At 44.4% G+C, this 18,413-nt stretch overlaps 1 protein-coding gene across 1 annotated transcript in view; it reads right to left on the bottom strand.

Annotated features, from left to right (window-relative positions):
- MEGF11 (multiple EGF like domains 11) overlaps positions 1-18,413 on the bottom strand; it is a 590,966-nt gene that overhangs the window by 306,729 nt on the left and 265,824 nt on the right. The window contains exon 4 of the mRNA XM_058156456.1: positions 5,379-5,625. Coding sequence (XP_058012439.1) covers positions 5,379-5,625 — 247 coding nt within the window. The remainder of the gene's footprint in view (positions 1-5,378; positions 5,626-18,413) is intronic.

The following is an 18,413-nucleotide window of genomic DNA, read 5'->3' as shown; positions in this document are numbered from 1 at the left end:
CCAACCCCTTGCCCAAGCAGGAGACCCTACACCATTTCTGACAGATGGCTCTTCTTGAAAGCTTCCAGGGATGAAGCTCGCACAACTTCCACAGGCAACTTCTGTTCCATTGGATTGATTGAAACAATTTTTCAAAAATTTGAAATTTGAGAAAAGAGATCCCTCCGTTACCTTATAAAATCCTCAACTTACGATCACAATGGAGTCCAAGATATCCATTGCTCAGCAAGACAGTTATTGAGTTTTGCCCCGTTTTATGACGTTGTTTGCCACATTTGTGAAGTGAATCACTGCAGGGGTTAAGTTAGTAACATGGCTGTTACGTGAATCTGGCTTCTCCATCAACTTTGCTTCTCTGAAGGTCACCAAAAGGTGATCACACAATCCCAGGATAATGTCATTGTCATAAATGTGAATCAGTTGCCAAGCATATGAATTTTGATTATGTGACTGCAGGGAGGTTACAACAGTGTGAAAAATGGCCAGAAGTGTTGTGGTCCATCAGCAGCCTGCGGAGCTGGCAGCGGAGTCGGACAGTGAGGAGGCTGGGGAGGACAATGGGCCAGTCCTGGAGTCAGGGGAAGGCCCGGACGAGGGCTCTGCGTCGGAGGCACAGATGGGGCCAGGGCCATCTGGGAGCAATGCGCAGACTCTGGAGCCTCCAGAGGCGGACAGCAGAGGCAGAGGAGCAGGAGGAGCCTGTTCCTAGTGCATGCAGGAGAAGAGCTGCCAGAAGGCAAGAGCAGCTGAAGCAAAAAGGACGACTCGGGAGTAAGGCCAGGAGAGGATTGGCCACTCCTATAAGGCTTAAAAGAGCAGCAATGAGCCGTTGGGTTCTTTGTAGAAAAGCAACGTTGATTCCATTGCTTCTTGTCAGCGTCTCTTGAACTTTGTGGGGGTTTTGCCAAGAAAAGCCTTTGGCAGGTTGCCAAAGACATCAAAGGTTGGTGATAAGGCCGAGGGACTGGTTATTAAGAATTTTGTTTTGGACGAAGCGAATTAATGAATTAATTCTCAGCTGTTTTAATAAAATAAGTTTGTTGAGGACTGAATTGTGTTTAGTCATCACTACTTGGGCCTTGGTCACAACAAGAAGTCACTTATTTTCAGGGCCATTGTAACCTTGAATGGTATGTGGCAGGGATGTCAAACTCAAGGCCCAAGGGCGGGATCCAGCCCATGGGCCTGGCCTGGAAATCGCAAAGGACTGGCCTGCGGTGCCTCTGCTAGTGAAAACAGGACATGCACGGACTGCCTACAGCCCCCCCATGCCCTGTTTTGGCCAGCAGGTGCCTAGGAAGCTGTCCAGGTCAAAAACAGGGTGCACGAGGGCTGTTGGTGGCCCCCCCCACACCCTGTTTTGGCCAGTAGGGTGCTGCAGGAGGGCATCCATCCCGTCTCCTCAGCTGGCCCTGCGGAGGACAACTACAATGCTGATCTGGCCCTCCAAGATATCCAGTTTGACAGGCCCTGGTGTGGGGTAACTGCAATCCCCCATCCAGTGGTGAGTTTCAAAAAATTTTACTACTGGTTCTGTGGGCATGGCTTGGTGGGCGTGGTTTGGTGGGCGTGGCAGGGGAAGGATACTGTAAAATTTCCATTCCCTCCCCACTCCAGGGGATGGATACTGCAAAATCTCCATTTCCTCCCGATCAGCTGGGACTCGGGAGGCAGAGAATAGATGGGGGCGGGGCCAGTCAGAATTTTTACTACTGGTTCTGTGGGCGTGGCTTTGTGGGCGTGGCTTTGTGGACATGGCAGGGGAAGGATACTGCAAAATCCCCATTTCCTCCCAATCAGCTGGGACTTGGGCGGTAGGGAATAGATGGGGGCAGAATTTTTACTACCGGTTCTCCAAACTACTCAAAATGTCCGCTACCGGTTCTCCAGAACTGGTCAGAACCTGCTGAAACCCACCTCTGCCCCCGTCAATTTCTGAATCTAAGCTGGTGGGATTTCCATGTTTTTAAACATTAACAAAAACAGACCAGAAATTTTAAAACTGTCCCAGCCGAGGGGATTTACTGCAGTCTGCGAACCCCCCCCCGAGGAAACCTCACATCTTAGTCCGAGGTTCAGAAACTAAATAAAAGTTGGGGAAGTCAGGCAGGATCAATTCAACAGACATATTGAAAATCTAGATGGATGGACCTGTGAAGAGGTTGGCACACGCGCGTGCACACACACACACACACACACACACACACACACACACACACACAAACACACAAACATGCACACGTGGAAGCAGCTGTTTTATGAATTTCTAATCCATCTAATCTAATCTAAAAACATTAGATCCCTAATGTTCATGATAAACAACAACATTTATAAATATTAACGAGGAAAACGAAATCAATAGCTAGTGTCTCAGGGAAGCAATTTTGAAGGGACAAAAATAAATGTTTTATACTGCCCGATCAATTCGCAGGGGAATGATAGGTCTATTAGGCTTAAATAGGGTTTTTAAATATGGATTTTATTGGGGTTTATTTTTTATATTTTGTATGGTATTTTAAATTTAGGCTATTTTGAATAATTTTTTTAAAATGTGTTTTATTGTAATATATTGTATTATTTTATTTGCCTGTTCACCGCCCTGAGTCCTTCGGGAGAAGGGCGGTATACAAATTAAATTATTATTATTATTATTATTAAGGCCTCTAAGCAATGGCGAGGGGTGGGGTCTGTTTGGAAGCCACCATGGTATCACAATGCTTGTCGTGACTTGTGGGATGTCACTTCTGCCTCATGCTCCACAAACGTGCATGGATAGGAAACATACTTCTCGGGCAAGAACCAGCTGTGCTTTCAAATTTCAGATCTTGTAAGATTTAGCTTATTCGGGTTTTTAAAATTTAATTCTGGGGTTCTGTTGCATGGAACGTGGAAATGAGGGCTTCAACAGCCTTTGGTGCTGCCTGGCTTTCTGTTGCATAGAAATTGACCTACAGGTCGTAAGTTGCTTGACCTGTGACCACAATTGAGCCCAGAATTTATGTTGCAAAGTGAGAAATTTGTTAAGTGAGTTTTGCCCCATTTTACGACATTTTCTTGCCACCGTTGTTAAGCGGATCAATGCAGTTGTTAAATTAGGAATACCATTGTTAAGTGAACCTGGCTTCCCCATTGACTTTGCTCACCAGAAGGTCGCATAAGGGAATCGTGTAACCTCAAGACACTGTGACCGTCGTAAATAAAAACCAGCTGTCAGGTGTCCAAATCTAAGTCACGTGACCATGGAGCTGCTGCGACGGTCGTAAGTGTGAAAAATGGTCGTAAATCTCCATTTTTTTCCAGTCCCTTTGTAACTTTGAACAATCCCTAAATGAATGGTTGTAAGTCGAGGACTATCTGTACTATGGTCGTAAGCTGAGGACCAACTGTATTCTTCTGAGCTTTGAGACAGGAGCAGTGAAATCTTGCAGGCTCTTATGAACGAGGGGATTGAAACCTCTCAGCATTTGAATTCTGATCTTTCAAAATTTCAAGCCATTTTCAAGAAGAGGACTGCCATTGGCCAGAAATGGTGTAGGGTCTCCTGCTTGGGCAGGGGGGGTTGGACTGGATGACCTACAAGGTCCCTTCCAACTCTGTTAGTCTGTATCACTGGAGGCTTTCAAGAATCTGTATCATTTTAATGTTGTTAAAGACAGTTGCTGACTTCATTGAACCCCAAAATGCTTGTTGGCACCCTGTGCAGAACAAGGGTAGGTTTTGTTTTTGTTTTTTTACTATAGAACAGGGGTGTCCAAACTTGGCAACTTTAAGACTTGTGAACTTTAACTCCCAGAATTCTGGTCTTAAAGTGACCAAGTTTGGACACCCATGCTATAGAACAGGGGTCCCCCAACCTTGTTCCCTTTAAGACTTTTGGACTTCAACTCCCAGAGTCCTCAGCCAGCAAAGTTGGCTGAGGAATTCTGGGGGTTGAAGTCCACAAGTCTTAAAGTCACCAAGGTTGGAGACCCCTGCTATAGAAGATAGTGATGGGAAGTGGTACATTGTGAGCAATCAGGTCATTAACAGACCTCCCCCTGAACTCTAAATAATTGTTATTATGAGCTGTTGCACATAAGTCAGCCAGAGGTTTTTTTGTTGTTGTTTTGTTTTATTTGAATTTATATCCCGCCCTTCTCCGAAGACTCAGGGCGGCTTACAATGTGTTAAGCAATAGTCTTCATCCATTTGTATATTATATACAAAGTCAACTTAATTGCCCCCAACAATCTGGGTCCTCATTTTACCTACCTTATAAAGGATGGAAGGCTGAGTCAACCTTGGGCCTGATGGGACTTGAACTTGCAGTAATTGCAAGCAGCTGTGTTAATAATAGACAGCCTTAGTCCGTTGAGCCACCAGAGGCCCTGTTCACATTGGATTTGCAATTTCTGCAATTTCTATCAAGTTCTCCTTAAGGACCTGGGATATATGGGATAGGCCAGTGATGACAAACGTTTTCAGTGCCCAAACTGGAACGTGCGCATGCGCACACCAGCCAGCTGGTCTTTGGGTTTCCAACGTGCGCATGCAGTGCTAGCCAGCTGATCTTTGGGTTTCCAGCACTCTGGCAGGCACAAAGACTAGCTGGCATGCATGCGCTGGAAACCCAAACACCAGGTGACCAGTGCGCACATGCACACAGCCCTGCTAGTCTTTGGGTTTCCAGCGCTTGCGAAAACCAGCAACTGGCCAGCGACACGCGCATGCTGGAAACCAGAAGAGCAGCTGATGATTGTGCACGTGCCCACGGAGAGGGCTCTGCGTGCTACATCTAGCATGCGTGCATAGGTTCGCCATCACGCAGATAGGCAGATGCTGTTGTTCGATGATGTTGGAGGTTAGGGTGAGCTGTCCTGAGTATTATTTTGTGCATTTGGATCACTACCTGCAAGTCCCTGCAATTTTTCTTGGCGTTTCTAGGCGATTTCTAAACCCATTTCTAATAATGGTTTGCCCTCGTCTTCTTCTTTGAAGAGCCACAGTGCCACAGTGGTCAGAATGCAGTACTGCAGGCTACTTCTGCTGACTGCCGGCTGCCTGCAATTTTGCCAGTTCGAATCTCACCAGGCTCAAGGTTGACTCAGCCTTCCCTCCTTCCGAGGTGGGTAAAATGAGGACCCCGATCGTTGGAGGAAAAATGCTGACTCTGTAAATTGCTTAGAGAGGGGCTGTAAAGCACTGTGAAGCGATATATAAATCTTAAGTGCTATTTCTATTTCTATTAGGGCTGAGAGAAAATGACTGGCCCAGTGGGCTTCATGCCTACAACAGGACTTGAACTCACAATTTTCTGGTTTCTAACCCGAGAGCTTCACCTCTGCACAAAACTGGTGATGACATCCCCTGGATGTAAAGTCCACAGCCCTTTGACTTACAAAACTCCTGTGTATCCAGGCGCACAATGACATTCCCCTGTGTTGTGGTCACAGGTTGCCCCGTTATGACATTGGCACTTGAGCAGGCAGCCTTTCCCGTACGTTCCCGGCTCACACAAGTCCTCGCAGCGCCATCCTTTGTATCCTGGTGCACAAACGCAGGCGCCGGTGATGGGGTTGCACAGAGCTCCATTCCGGCACTGGCAAGGGTTGCTGCAGTGAGGGCCCCAGTGGTCCTGATCGCAACCTGAAACAACAACAACAGGAAGATCCTTTTAGGAGAACTGTCAAGCACAACACCATATTTCATTGAATCTCTTGGAGGTGGATGAGGTGACCCATGTTTGCCTACAAACTAGCTAGCTTTCTTTTTTTTCCTTCCTTCCTTCCTTCCTTCCTTCCTTCCTTCCTTCCTTCCTTCCTTTCTTTCCTTTTATTTATTTTATTTATTTGTCAATCATATATAAAATAACAGGTAAAAATATAAACATAATTTGGATACATGAAAAGAGTTAAGAGTAAAAAGGAATATTAGGACAGGGATGGTGGGCACGCAGGGGCACTTATGCACGCCCCTTACAGACCTCTTAGGAATGGGGTGAGGTCGACAGTAGACAGTTTAAGCTTAAAGTTTTGGGGGTTTGGGGATGAAACCACAAAGTCAGGTAGTGCATTCCAGGCATTGACCACTCCGTTACTGAAGTCATATTTTCTGCAATCGAGTTTGGAGGGGTTTACCTTGAGTTTGTATCTATTATTTGCTCGTGTATTGTTCTGGTTGAAGCTGAAATAATAGCTTTCTCAGGGATATCAAGGGGATCTGAAGAGATCGGGGAATGTGACTAAAACAGAGCTCGGGAAGAACTGATTTCATGATTCAAAAGGCTATTGATTCATTAGTTTCTAAGACAGAACATAGAATCAAAGGGTTGAAGGGGTCTTGGAGGTCTTCTAGTCCAACCCCTGCTCCAGCAGGAGACCCTATACCAGTGGTGTCCAACCTTGGCAACTTTTAAGACTTGCGGACTTCAACTCCCAGAATTCCCCGGTCAATATGGGGAATATCCAAAGTGTTGTCCCATCAACTCAGCCTTTAGCCATTGTCCTCTTCTGGATTTATTACTTCTACAGACAGCCAATCATTAAGTCTATTCCCATTGGGAGGAGAGCCATGTTAGTCTATATTAGCCAAAAAATCAGAAGACTCTCTACCAGGGAGTGTCCAATCTTGTCAACTTTTAACACTTGTGGACTTCAACTCCCAGAATTCCCCAGCCAATGTAACTGGTTGGGGAATTCTGGAGTCAACTTTCACAAGTTTTAAAATTGCCAAGATTGGACACTCCCTGCCTGATTCCATTCTGGACAAATGCCCATCCATCTCTTCTTCAAAACCTCCAGTGATGGAGCACCGACAAAGTCTGGAGGCAAGCGATTCCACTGATTAATTGCTGTAAATCAGGAAGTTTCTTCTTTCTTTTAGGTTCTATAGTCCATTTCTAATAAAAATGTATTCTTGTCGGCTGATATAATCTGAATAGGTAACTGGAGGGGATGTAGAATTCCGTTTGAGCCCTATGCATCACCCCTCTTGTCAGAACTTTTTCAGATTAATTTTCAGCCAAAATTGGAACGGGGATTTTAGTACTAAGTAAACAGATATACACTCATGAACTCTTGAGGAATTCCATTAAAATGTGAATCAGTCTCTTTTATAGTCTCCTATCATTATTCGATTTCAGGCAGCAGATGCTATAATTCACAACCCTCCACAACACTTCAAGATGGCAGGGATGTGTTTTGTTCATGTTTTGTTTCATTTCCGCCCCTCCCTTCTCCTCTCCTCTCCTTTGCACTAATCCAGACTCCATTAATACCCAGACTGCTGTCCCATCAACCTCACAGTCTTTATCTACTGACCCTTCTGGATTTATGACTTCTACAGACAGCCAATTACGAAGTCTATTCCCATTAGGAGGAAAGACATGTTAGTCTATATTAGCCCAAAATCGAAAGTCTAGTGGCATCTTGTCATACTATTGACTTTATTAAATACAGTCATAGAATGATAGCGCTGGAAGGGACCTTGGAGGTCTTCTAATCCAGCCCCACACTCAAGGTAAGAAACTTTATTCCATCCTGGACAAATTATGGGTGATGGAGCACCCATAATTCAAGGAGGCAAGTCATTCCAATGATTAACAGAATAACAGTTGGCTGGGAGCTTGGAGGTCTTCTAGTCTGACCTCCTTGCTCGAGCAGGAGACCCTATACTATTCCAGACAAATGGTTATCTAATTTCTTCTTGAAGACCACTAGTGCTAGAACACCCATAACTCGAGGCAAGTCATTCCACTGGTTAATTCTTCTCACTGCCAGGAAACTTCTGATATTAAGGTCGGCAGCACCGACCCTATGGAATGAGTTACCTCCTGGGTTACGCCAACTTCCCGACCTCCGTACCTTCAAGCGGGAACTGAAGACTCTGCTATTCAATCAGGCGGGACTAGCCTAAATATTATTTTAATTTGATATTTTAGTTTAACTTAGTTTTAATTGAATTTTAATTTGAATTTTATAGTTTAGGGTTTTATATCTGTCGTTTGACCGTTTTAGTTTTAAATTGGACAGTTAAATATTTCATTTTAAATGTATTTTAAATTTATTGTGTTCCTATGTGTTTTAATAAGGCTGTACACCGCCCTGAGTCCTTCGGGAGAAGGGCGGTCTAGAAATCTAATAAATAAATAAATAAATAAATAAATAAATAAATTAGGTCTGTTTACTCAATGCATATTAACAAGAAAGGGAATGGATCGAAATTACACTCACAATTATATTTTTGGGCTATTTATATAAAACATTTTAACCGGTTTTTAAAATGCATTTAGAATTTTTCAAAATCTAGTCACAGAATTTACAAATGAATTGATGGGGTTTTTTTGCCCTAGAATTGATAAATTGCTATAAAACAAGCAGATGGAAAGTTCCACATATCGGAAAATTTAAACCCAAACAAACAAAAAAAAAAGCCTCCAAATTATAACAACAAAATCAAATAAAAGAAATAAGAACTGGAGGGAGATCGTAGCTTTCGTGAGTTGGAAGCAGCTATTGTGTTTGAACCATAAGAGGTGGAAATAGTGATTGATGTTCATCTAATGACTCTCCTCCCTGTCTCAATGACAGTGTTAGTTATATTTAGATGCCACTCCTAATGTCTGTAATTCTGAAAAGGCCACCAATATCAACTTAACCTCCCTATTTGAGGACTTAATCTCACATTATCTTTTCCTGGATGACCACAAGGAATGAGCCTCCAATGTACAATACAGAAGAAGGCACGATGATACAATTGGTACAATTGATACATCAACTAATAAATGCTCTGTCTTGCACATTGGCAAAAGAAATCAGAACACCAAATACAAGTTGGGTGGAAACGACCTCCTAGACGACCCTCACTTTGTCAAGGACCTAGGAGTACTCATCTCAAATGGTCTAAGCCTCAGAGCTCACTGTAACAGCATTGCCAAAAAGGCATTAAGAGTTGTTAACCTAATCTTGCGAAGCTTCTTCTCCAGTAACATGGTACTGCAACCTAGGCCATACAAAACCTTTGCCAGACCAATTCTTGAATACAGCTCATCCGCCTGGAATCCACACTGTATATCAGACATTAACACGATTGAAAGGGTCCAGAGGTATTTCACGAGAAGAGTCCTCCACTCCTCTGCTCACAATAGAATCCCTTATGCCACCAGGCTTGAAATTTTGGGCTTGGACAACCTGGAACTGCCTCGCCTGTGGTCCGATCTAAGCATAGTGCACAAAATTATCTGCTACAACGTCTTACCTGTCAATGACTTCTTCAGCTTCAAACACAATAATACACGGGCAAGCAATCGATACAAACTCAAGGTCAACCGCTCCAAAGTCAATTGCAGAAAATACGACTTCAGCAACAGAGTGGTCAACGGCTGGAATGCTCTACCCGGCTTGGTTGTTACATCCTCAAACCCCCACAGCTTCAGCCTTAAACTGTCTACCGTGGACCTCACCCCATTCCTAAGAGGTCCGTAAAGGGGGCGTGCATAAGCGCACCAGCATGCCTTACCGTCCCTGTCCTACTGTCCCCATTTATCTGTACTTACTTCCTTTGTTCATGTTTATGTTTATACCTATACCTGCTATCTTGTACATCTTTGATAAACAAACAAACAAACAAACAAATAAATAAATAGCAACAAAGCTTTGGCCAAACCAGTTCGTGCAAGGTTCTTGAAGGATCTTCAATCTTTAAGTGTTAGCTAAGCGTCCTCTCTGATAGGTCAAGTGCAAAATCACATCAGAGCTCAACATCTAGTCTTCTCAACACCGAGAACATTTGGACACGACAGCTTTCGAGGGTGTTCACAAACATGCACTCCAAGTAATACAGAAACCACTGTTGAACTCTGGGAGAAACTGGGATCTCCCAAAAGAACATTTATATTTACTGTTGCGCAAAAGACTATTAGGGCTGATGCTCCCAGAACAGCCATCCAATTATGTAGAACAGTGGTAGTCAACCTGGTCCCTACCGCCCACTAGTGGGCGTTCCAGCTTTCATGGTGGGCGGGAGGGGTTTTGTCCGATACTGAAGCCCTTTCCTTTTTTTTAATTTAATTGACTTTTTGAAAAATTTTCATAGCATTATTTAAAAACATTTTCATTAGGTTTTCATAAAATTCCCCGTGACAATTTAAATTTTTGAAAATATACTATTTGTATCGCCCGCACATAAGTTTAGTTCTCGTTATGTAAGTGAAACTAAATGGCGCTATAGTGCGACCGCAAACAAAAGAGCCTCGTCCCAGAATAGCTCGCGCATCTACCCCCACACCACCCAGCTGTAATAGACAAGCAGAGCTGGTAGCCAGCGCCCCCCCAAAAACCCAATCCACGATGCGCGAGAGGCATGCGCAGACAACGATACACGGCGCATTACCGTGGACCTGGAGGGCGGTTAGAAAATTTTACTACTAACAGATATACAAAAGTGGGCGGTAAGTATAAAAAGGTTGACTATCCCTGATGTAGAAGATTTAAGAACGTGATTTATGTTGGGATATACGATTGGGGGGCAGGATATGCTCTAAATCTTGGAGTGATTTCCACAAAACCATTTTTTCCAACAATAGCAATAAATAAAATTTTTCTTCTTAAACTGGATTTCTGAAAAGAATGATATTCAAAAGGAAAACGTGAATGGAACTTTTGTGCTGAAGGACTCATGAATTTGATTCTAATGCTTGCAGATCCCTCGCTTAAGCATCTAGTCCTCTTTCCCGTTATTTTATTCTTAGAGGGGATACTGCATCTATTCCTTTTACATCCTGAGGATTCAGTTTGCAACTGCCTAAAGGTAAAATAAGATTTCAGGATTCCAGATAGAAAACAAAGTTTAAAGATTGTTTGAGTCTTGTCTACATCCATTCCGGCAACAGTTTTTCAGTCCCTTCAGGCAGGAGACCTTCCCGGCAACACTTGTAGAACAAAGCAGGATTTGGGCTTCTGCTTCACTAAAGCCAAACCTCTGAGATAAACTTCTGAAGAATACATTTACCCAAGCTGGAGATACTGTAAAAGACCTCTCCACGTTTTCTATCTGTTTGTCGTGTCCTCCTCGCCTCTGTCCGAACGATGGCTTAATTAGTTTTTTAAAAGGTTCCCAAGCTCATGCGCCGCAGCTGATTCCCCTCCCAGCTGTTCTACTTACCTTCCGAAGCCTCCTTTTGGCGCGTACTGTGCATGCATGTGCACAGTGCATGTTTTGTGTTTACTCTACATGCGTGCATGGAGCACACACATGGCACACAGCACGCATGCGCAGTGCAAATGCGCAGCCAACGAACCAGTAATAAACCGGTTCAGATTTCACCATTGAGTAGCACAGTTAGTGAAAAGCTCAACAAGAGGAGATCCCAATCCTCTTGGGATTGAGAAGAAGCTGGAGCAGGGAAGCCTTTGGCCAGAAGATTCTCCAAATAGGTGCTCATGGTAGAAGATGATAGAAAGCAAGACAAGAAGCAATGGATGGAAACTAACCAAGGAGAGAACCAGGCTACAACTAAGGAGAAAATTCCTGACAGTGAGAACAATTAAGCAGGAGAATAACTTGCTTTCAGAAGTTGTGGATGCTCCATCACTGGAGGCTTTGAAGAAGAGACTGGACAGCCACTTGTCTGGAATAGTATAGGGTCCCCTGTTTGAGGAGAGTGTAAGATAAAAAGACCTCCAAGGTCCCTTTCAACTCTGTTATTCTGTTTACTTTTCAGTTTTGAAAAAAGGCCACAGAAGGACTTCCTTTTGGAAGATATCCAGAGGGATTCTTCTGGATGCTTCTAGCTAAAACCAAAAGTAAAACCTTTTCCTGACATGATTTCCACACAGTCAAGCAATGGACATGGATCTTGGCTAGGCCTTGGCTTGAATCCAGAATGAACCAGTCTCAAAGCTCCTTTCCCCCAAGACAAGAGAGGAGGAGGAGGAGGAGAAGCAGAAGAAGAAGCAGAAGAAGCAGAAGAAGCAGAAGAAGAAGCAGAAGAAGAAGAAGAAGAAGAAGAAGAAGAAGAAGAAGAAGAAGAAGAAGAAGAAGAAGAAGAAGAAGAAAAGTCTGCCTTTGAGCATGCATGAAGATATCTTCCCAGAACATGAAGATGTCTTCCCAGCATGAAGATGTCTTCCCAGAACAAAGCCAACACAGTTCTGGGCTCCATAAACAGAGGGATAGAATCAAGATTACGTGAAGTGTTAATACCACTTTATAATACCTTGGTAAGGCCACACTTGGAATACTGCATTCAGTTTTGGTCGCCACGATGTAAAAAAGATGCTGAGACTCTAGAAAGAGTGCAGAGAAGAGCAACAAAGATGATTAGGGAACTGTAGGCTAAAACATATGAAGAACGGTTGCAGGAACTGGGTATGTCTAGTTTAATGAAAAGAAGGACTAGGGGAGACATGATAGCAGTGTTCCAATATCTCAGGGGCTGCCACAAAGAAGAGGGAGTCAAACTATTATCCAAAGCACCTGAGGGTAGAACAAGAAACAATGGGTGGAAACTAGTCAAGGAAAGAAGCAACTTAGAACTAAGGAGAAATTTCCTGACAGTTAGAACAATTAATCAGTGGAACAACTTGCCTGCAGAAGTTGTGAATACTCCAACCTGGAAATTTTTAAGAAAATGTTGGATAACCATCTGTCTGAGATGGTGTAGGGTTTCCTGCCTGGGCAGGGGGTTGGACTAGAAGGCCTCCAAGGTCCCTTCCAACTCTGTTGTTATTATTATAACTCTGACCTGGAATGAAGAACCATCTACAGAAGTAAAGGGTATCCAGGCCAAAACTTTAATCCTGAATTTTAGCATCTCTGCTTTTAGAACTGAAATGTCAGCATTTTGGCTAGTTCTCAAACACCAAGACTGTTCTTGGTTTCCAAGACAAACATCATTAATTCTTTTAAAAAGATCACATTATCTGAATCCTTCTCCAGAGAGAGCATTAATAAAGGAACCAACATCTTATCTGGACAGGTAGTGTCCTTAAAAGATCTGGCTTAATTTGGCTTTCTTTCAGTACCCCTCTCTGCATTATGTAAAGGCTTATGTAAAGAACAAAATATATATTTTAAAAAAAAACTTCGTAAAAGTTCCATGAAAGTAGAGGAGAAGGTGAAACTTCATGGTCCACCCCAATCAGAAGGCTGAAATTTCACGCTCATTTTATAGCACACACCAGCTTCAAATCGCCCAATTTGTTCTAATTTAAATCTGAATAAGCAAGAGACAGAAAGGGTAGAATAAACTCTTCTGGAACTGTTCTGCCTTGCATTTTGTACAATTTAAAAACATTAATTTTGCAAGAAAGGCAGCAAACTGAATGAATTATATCTAAAACAAGCAGAATTCCAGACAGCAATTTACTCCCAAGTAAATTGATAAATCAAAGAATCAGCCAATCAAGCTAAACGCAAGGAAACATTCAAACCTGCTACAAAAATCAAATATTATTTTTCTATCTTAATGAACGTGAAGCTATTAGTCAGGTAAAAGAGGGGCTCTTTGCCAAATTTTATTTCTAAAAGGTATAATTGTGCCGTTGGAAGTCATTTCCATAAGAATGCCTTCATCAGGCAGACGTATCCAACACCAAATGGAAGAAATGTATATAAGAGTAATATGTAATTTTCTCCTGCTACTTACCTACCAGTCTAAATTGGATGCAAACTGATCTACCCTCTTTTCAACTTGTACATTTAGAAGTAAAAGCCAAGCTCATGTTTCTTCCAAGCACCAGCTTCAAAAAGTCCCATGAAGAAAGCTATATCTGTGCAACCTCTTGGTCTTTGCTCACTGGTGGGTTCCATGACGAAACTAGGACTCCTAAGATTCTTGGTCAACATGGCCACTGGTCAGTTTGGCAAGAAATTCTGGAACTGTCATTCCAATACAGGCGGCATAACACCAACATATTTATTTTATTTTATTTATTTATTATTTTGATTTATATACCGCGCTTCTCCTGAACGACTCAGGGTGGTTTACAGCCAAATAAAACAGAAATATAAAAATTAAAAACATTATTAAAAAACTCATTCAATTTGGCTAACAACGAAAATTCAATAAAAAACTAAAACTCAATTAAAAGCCCCCATTAAAACTATTAGGCTAGCCCTGCGCGATGAAACAAGAATGTCTTTAGCTCACGTCTAAAGGTCCGGAGGTTAGGGAGTTGACGTATCCCTGGAGGTAGCTCATTCCAGAGGGCAGAAGCCCCCACAGAGAAGGCCCTCCCCCTGGGGGTCGCCAGTCGACATTGTCTGGCCGACGGCACCCTGAGGAAGCCTTCCCTATGGGAGCGCATAGGTCGATTGGAAGCAGCAGGCGGTCTCGTAAGTAACCCGGTCCTATGACATGGAGCGCTTTAAAGATGGTAACCAACACCTTGAATTGCACCCGGAAGACCACCGGCAACCAGTGCAGCTTGCGCAGGAGAGATGTTACATGGGAGCCTCGAGTTGCTCCCTCTACTACCCACGCAGCCATATTCTGGACCAGTTGGAGCCTCCGAGTGCTCTTCAAGGGGAGCCCCATATAGAGAGCGTAAGTCCCTAAGGTGCTTTTTCAAAAAAGGTTAAGGTTGTTACAGATTGCACCAGAGAGGCTAAACCAATTTTGTTGTATACATGATGTACAATAACAATAAAGGCCATTATTATTTTATTTACACAAAATGACAGTATACAGAGCAAACGAGATAACTATGCTGGATTTCGTATCACAGATCACTAGTTGAACACTTCCCAAGCGTTTAGGACTGCGTGATGTATTGGCGAATTATGCGAGCAGATCCCAGTAAGGTGGCCTTCTGCAGCTGATCAATGGTGATCTTGTCAGCGCCAATTGCTTTTAAGTGCTTGCCTAGGTCTTTAGGCACAGCTCCCGATGTGCCGAGTACCACTGGAACCACCTGCACTGGTTTATGCCAGAGTCTCTGCAATTCGATTCTCAAATCTTAATATCTGGTGACTTTTTCAAGTTGTTTCTCATCGATTCTGCTGTCACCAGGTATAGCAATGTCGACTATCCACACCTTTTTCTTTTCCACAATCGTGATATCCAGGGTATTGTGTTCCAAAACTTTGTCAGTCTGCATTCGGAAATCCCACAGTAGTTTTGCAACAACATTATTATTATTATTATTATTATTATTATTATTATTATTATTATTATTATTATTATTATTATTATTAACAATAATAATAATTATTATTATTATTATTAAAGTCCCTTCCAGCTCTATTCTGACTCTGTTGGCTGCATTTTGGAAGAGGAAGGGGTTAGAAGGTAGGCAAGGAATTCAGGACAAGGAACTTCAAATGAGGTAGATGTTTAAAGTAATATTTAATTAATGACTGCTTTGAACTATGCAGGAGAAAAGAATATTTTAAAATGCTGCGTCTCCCTGGAAAGATTTTCACTGCATCCCTAGATATTGGTGTCTTGTTTAAATGAGGTTCCGGTTACTTCTCCAGATGTTTTGCTCAAAGCGGGCCCTCAAGCCAAGAAAGAGATTCCTGGCCGCTTGGTAGACAAGATGGGTGTTTTAGAGCTTATGTGGGTCTCCTATGGGGAGAAAGATTTGATTGTCACTCTTGAAAGCAAAGCTACACATCAGGAATGTGCGCTTGGCATGCACAACTTAACTCTGCGATGTTGAGATGGTGTTGTGTCTGCGCCCCCCGAGCCGGGCCTCCTGCCAGAAAGTGACTTGGAGCTTAGAAAGTGACTCGGACGGAGGCGAAGGGGGGACAGAACAGATGGTCATTTCTTGGTTAGACTGCACTAAGACACAGGAGGCGCTGCTCTTGTTTGTGAGATTGCTACATGGGGCATATATTGGTAGTCCTGGACCTGGACATACAACAGTTCATTTAGTGACCATTCAAGGTCACAGCAGCATTGAGAAAGCTGAGTTATGACCATCTTTCACAGTTACGACTGTTGCAGAGTTCCTATGGTCCCCTGATCAAAATTCAGATGCTTGGAAAGGGTTCATACTTATGACCGTTGCTGTGTCCAAAAGTCACGCGATCCTCTTCTATCACCTTCTGACAAGGAAAGTCAATGGAGAAGCCAGACCGGTGGTGGTATTCAGCCAGTTCTAGCCAGTTTGGGAAAACCGATAGCAGTGGTGGAAGGTTGCGTCCACCCGCTCAGATGTCATCATGTCCCTTTTTTGATGCTCTGTACGTGTGTTGCTCCTCGCTCGCCCCCCTCTCCGCAGCCGGGCCCCTCTCCTGTTATCTCAGCCAGGGACTGATAGTACAGACGAATGGCCTGGCATGCCTCCAGCCCCCATTCCTGGCACCATGCCCAGACAGACCGAGCAAGACGAATGGCCTGGCATGCCTCCAGCCCCCAGTCCTGGCACCATGCCCGGACAGACCGAGCAAATAAACCCCTCCCCCACAGCATGTGGACATGAGGAGTCTGAAGCCAGTCACGAGCTGGAATTGCCAGCAGCTGGAGGGTGGACAGAGCCACACCCCATGGCCTATATAAAGGATCTGCTTTCTGGCATTCCTTGAGTCAGGCAAAGTCTAACTTGGATTGCTGAAGTCACATCCTGGTCTTCTGCCTGCGCTGAGAACTCTGACAGAACTTTGGCAAAGCTGCAGAGGCTTTGTGGCCACGCTTGATACAGATTTCCCCGACCCGGCCGTCAGAGGAGGAGTGGGACATGACAACGTGTGTGTGTGCAGATCTGCAAACCGGTAGCGAAGATAAGTGAATACTACCCCTGAGCCAGACCCTACACCCATGATGGCAAACCTATGGCATGCGTGCCACAGGTGGCACATGGAGCAATATTTGTGGGCACGTGAGCATTGCCCTAGCTCAGCTCCAGCATGCATGTGCATACTGGCCAACTGATTTTTGGGCCTTCCGGGCCGACCAGAAGTCAGGAAACAGGCTGTTTCTGGCCTCCGGAGGGCCTCCGGGTGTGTGTGGGGAAGGCCGTTTTTACCCAGCCCAGGCTCCTAGAAAGCTTCTGGAGCCTGGGAAGAGTGAAAAAGGGGGCCTACCAGGCCCACCATGCCATCGCGTGCCAAAAGTGGTGGGAGCGCAGGAGGGTCAGTGTTGCACACACAGATGTGGCGGGGCGGGGGGTGGGATGCATTGAATTATGGGTGTGGGCACACACACGCAACCCTCCCACGCTCCCTGAAAACTTTGGGACGTGACAGCAAAAAAGTTAGTCATCACTGCCCTGCACCATTTCTGACCGATGGCAGTCCAGTCTCTTTTTGAAAGCCTGCAGTGAAAGAGCACCCACAACTTCTGAAGGCAGCTTCTGTTCCATTGGTTGATTGCTGCCACTGTTAAGAAATTTTCTCCTTAGTCCCAGGTTGCTTCTCTCTTTGATTAGTTTCCATCCAGTATTTATTCTCTTGCCTTTTGGTGCTTTGGAAAATAGCTTGACTCCCCTCGTCTTTGTAGGAGCCCCTCAAATATTGGAAGACTGCTATCATGTCTCCCCTGGTCCTTCTTTTCATTAGACCAGACTGTTGTGACTCGCCCTCCCTCCTCTCCTCAGCCGGGCGCCTCCCGTCTCCAACCGGGCCTGTTATCAGACTCCAAGTCTGATAATGAAGATGAACGGCCTGTCATGTCTCCAGCTCCCAGCCCTGGCCCCATGCCCGGAGAGGATTCCAGGAGTGAACAAACAAGCCCGATACACCTCACTCATACGGCGTGTGTTCCTTTGGCTCAGCAGTCAGAGGAAGCCAGCCCGGTATTGGAATTGCTCGGGCCTACTCCTTCTGACCCCTCCCTTTCCCAAACAGCAAAAGACAATTGAAAGTGGGAGGATCCTCGCTTCCGGAGATCTGAGAGGTGACGCCACCAGAAGGAAGGGAGGGGCAGGCCTGGATAAATGCTGAGTCATGGATCCACACCCCACAGCCTATATAAAGGACCTGCTTGTGGCATTCCAACCTTGAGTCAAGCAAAGTCTTATCGAGTTTGCTGATACCGGACCCTATCGCTGAAGTCACAACTTGGACTCCTGCCTGCCCTGATAAACCTCGAAGGGACTTAGCAAGCTGCAGAGGCTTCGTTGCCAAGTTTGCCACGGACTTCCTTGACTCGTTCGTCAGAGTGGGGGGTGGGACACGACACAGACATACCCAATTCCTGCAACTGTTCTTCATAAGTAAAAGCCTTCAGCCCCCTAAACATTCAGAAATTGGGGAAACAAATGGACGTCCCTTTTGCAATTAATGAACAGGCAGTGATAACAGGGAGCCCCGGACTCAAGAGTTCCACATCTGGTTTTGTCCTCGCGACCTTAAATTTATTAACAAATAAGTGAGGCCCCACATTTGGCCAAATCGATGCAATGCTCAGGAAGCGTGCAGTTATTACGGCTCTTTCGGGCTACGACTGGAAAAGGCAAGGAAGATTTGTGGCTTAACTCCGAACGGAG

The sequence above is a fragment of the Ahaetulla prasina genome, chromosome 13, assembly GCF_028640845.1.
Source record: "Ahaetulla prasina isolate Xishuangbanna chromosome 13, ASM2864084v1, whole genome shotgun sequence".
NCBI lineage: Eukaryota > Metazoa > Chordata > Lepidosauria > Squamata > Colubridae > Ahaetulla > Ahaetulla prasina.
This window is presented reverse-complemented; position numbering and strand designations above follow the sequence as displayed.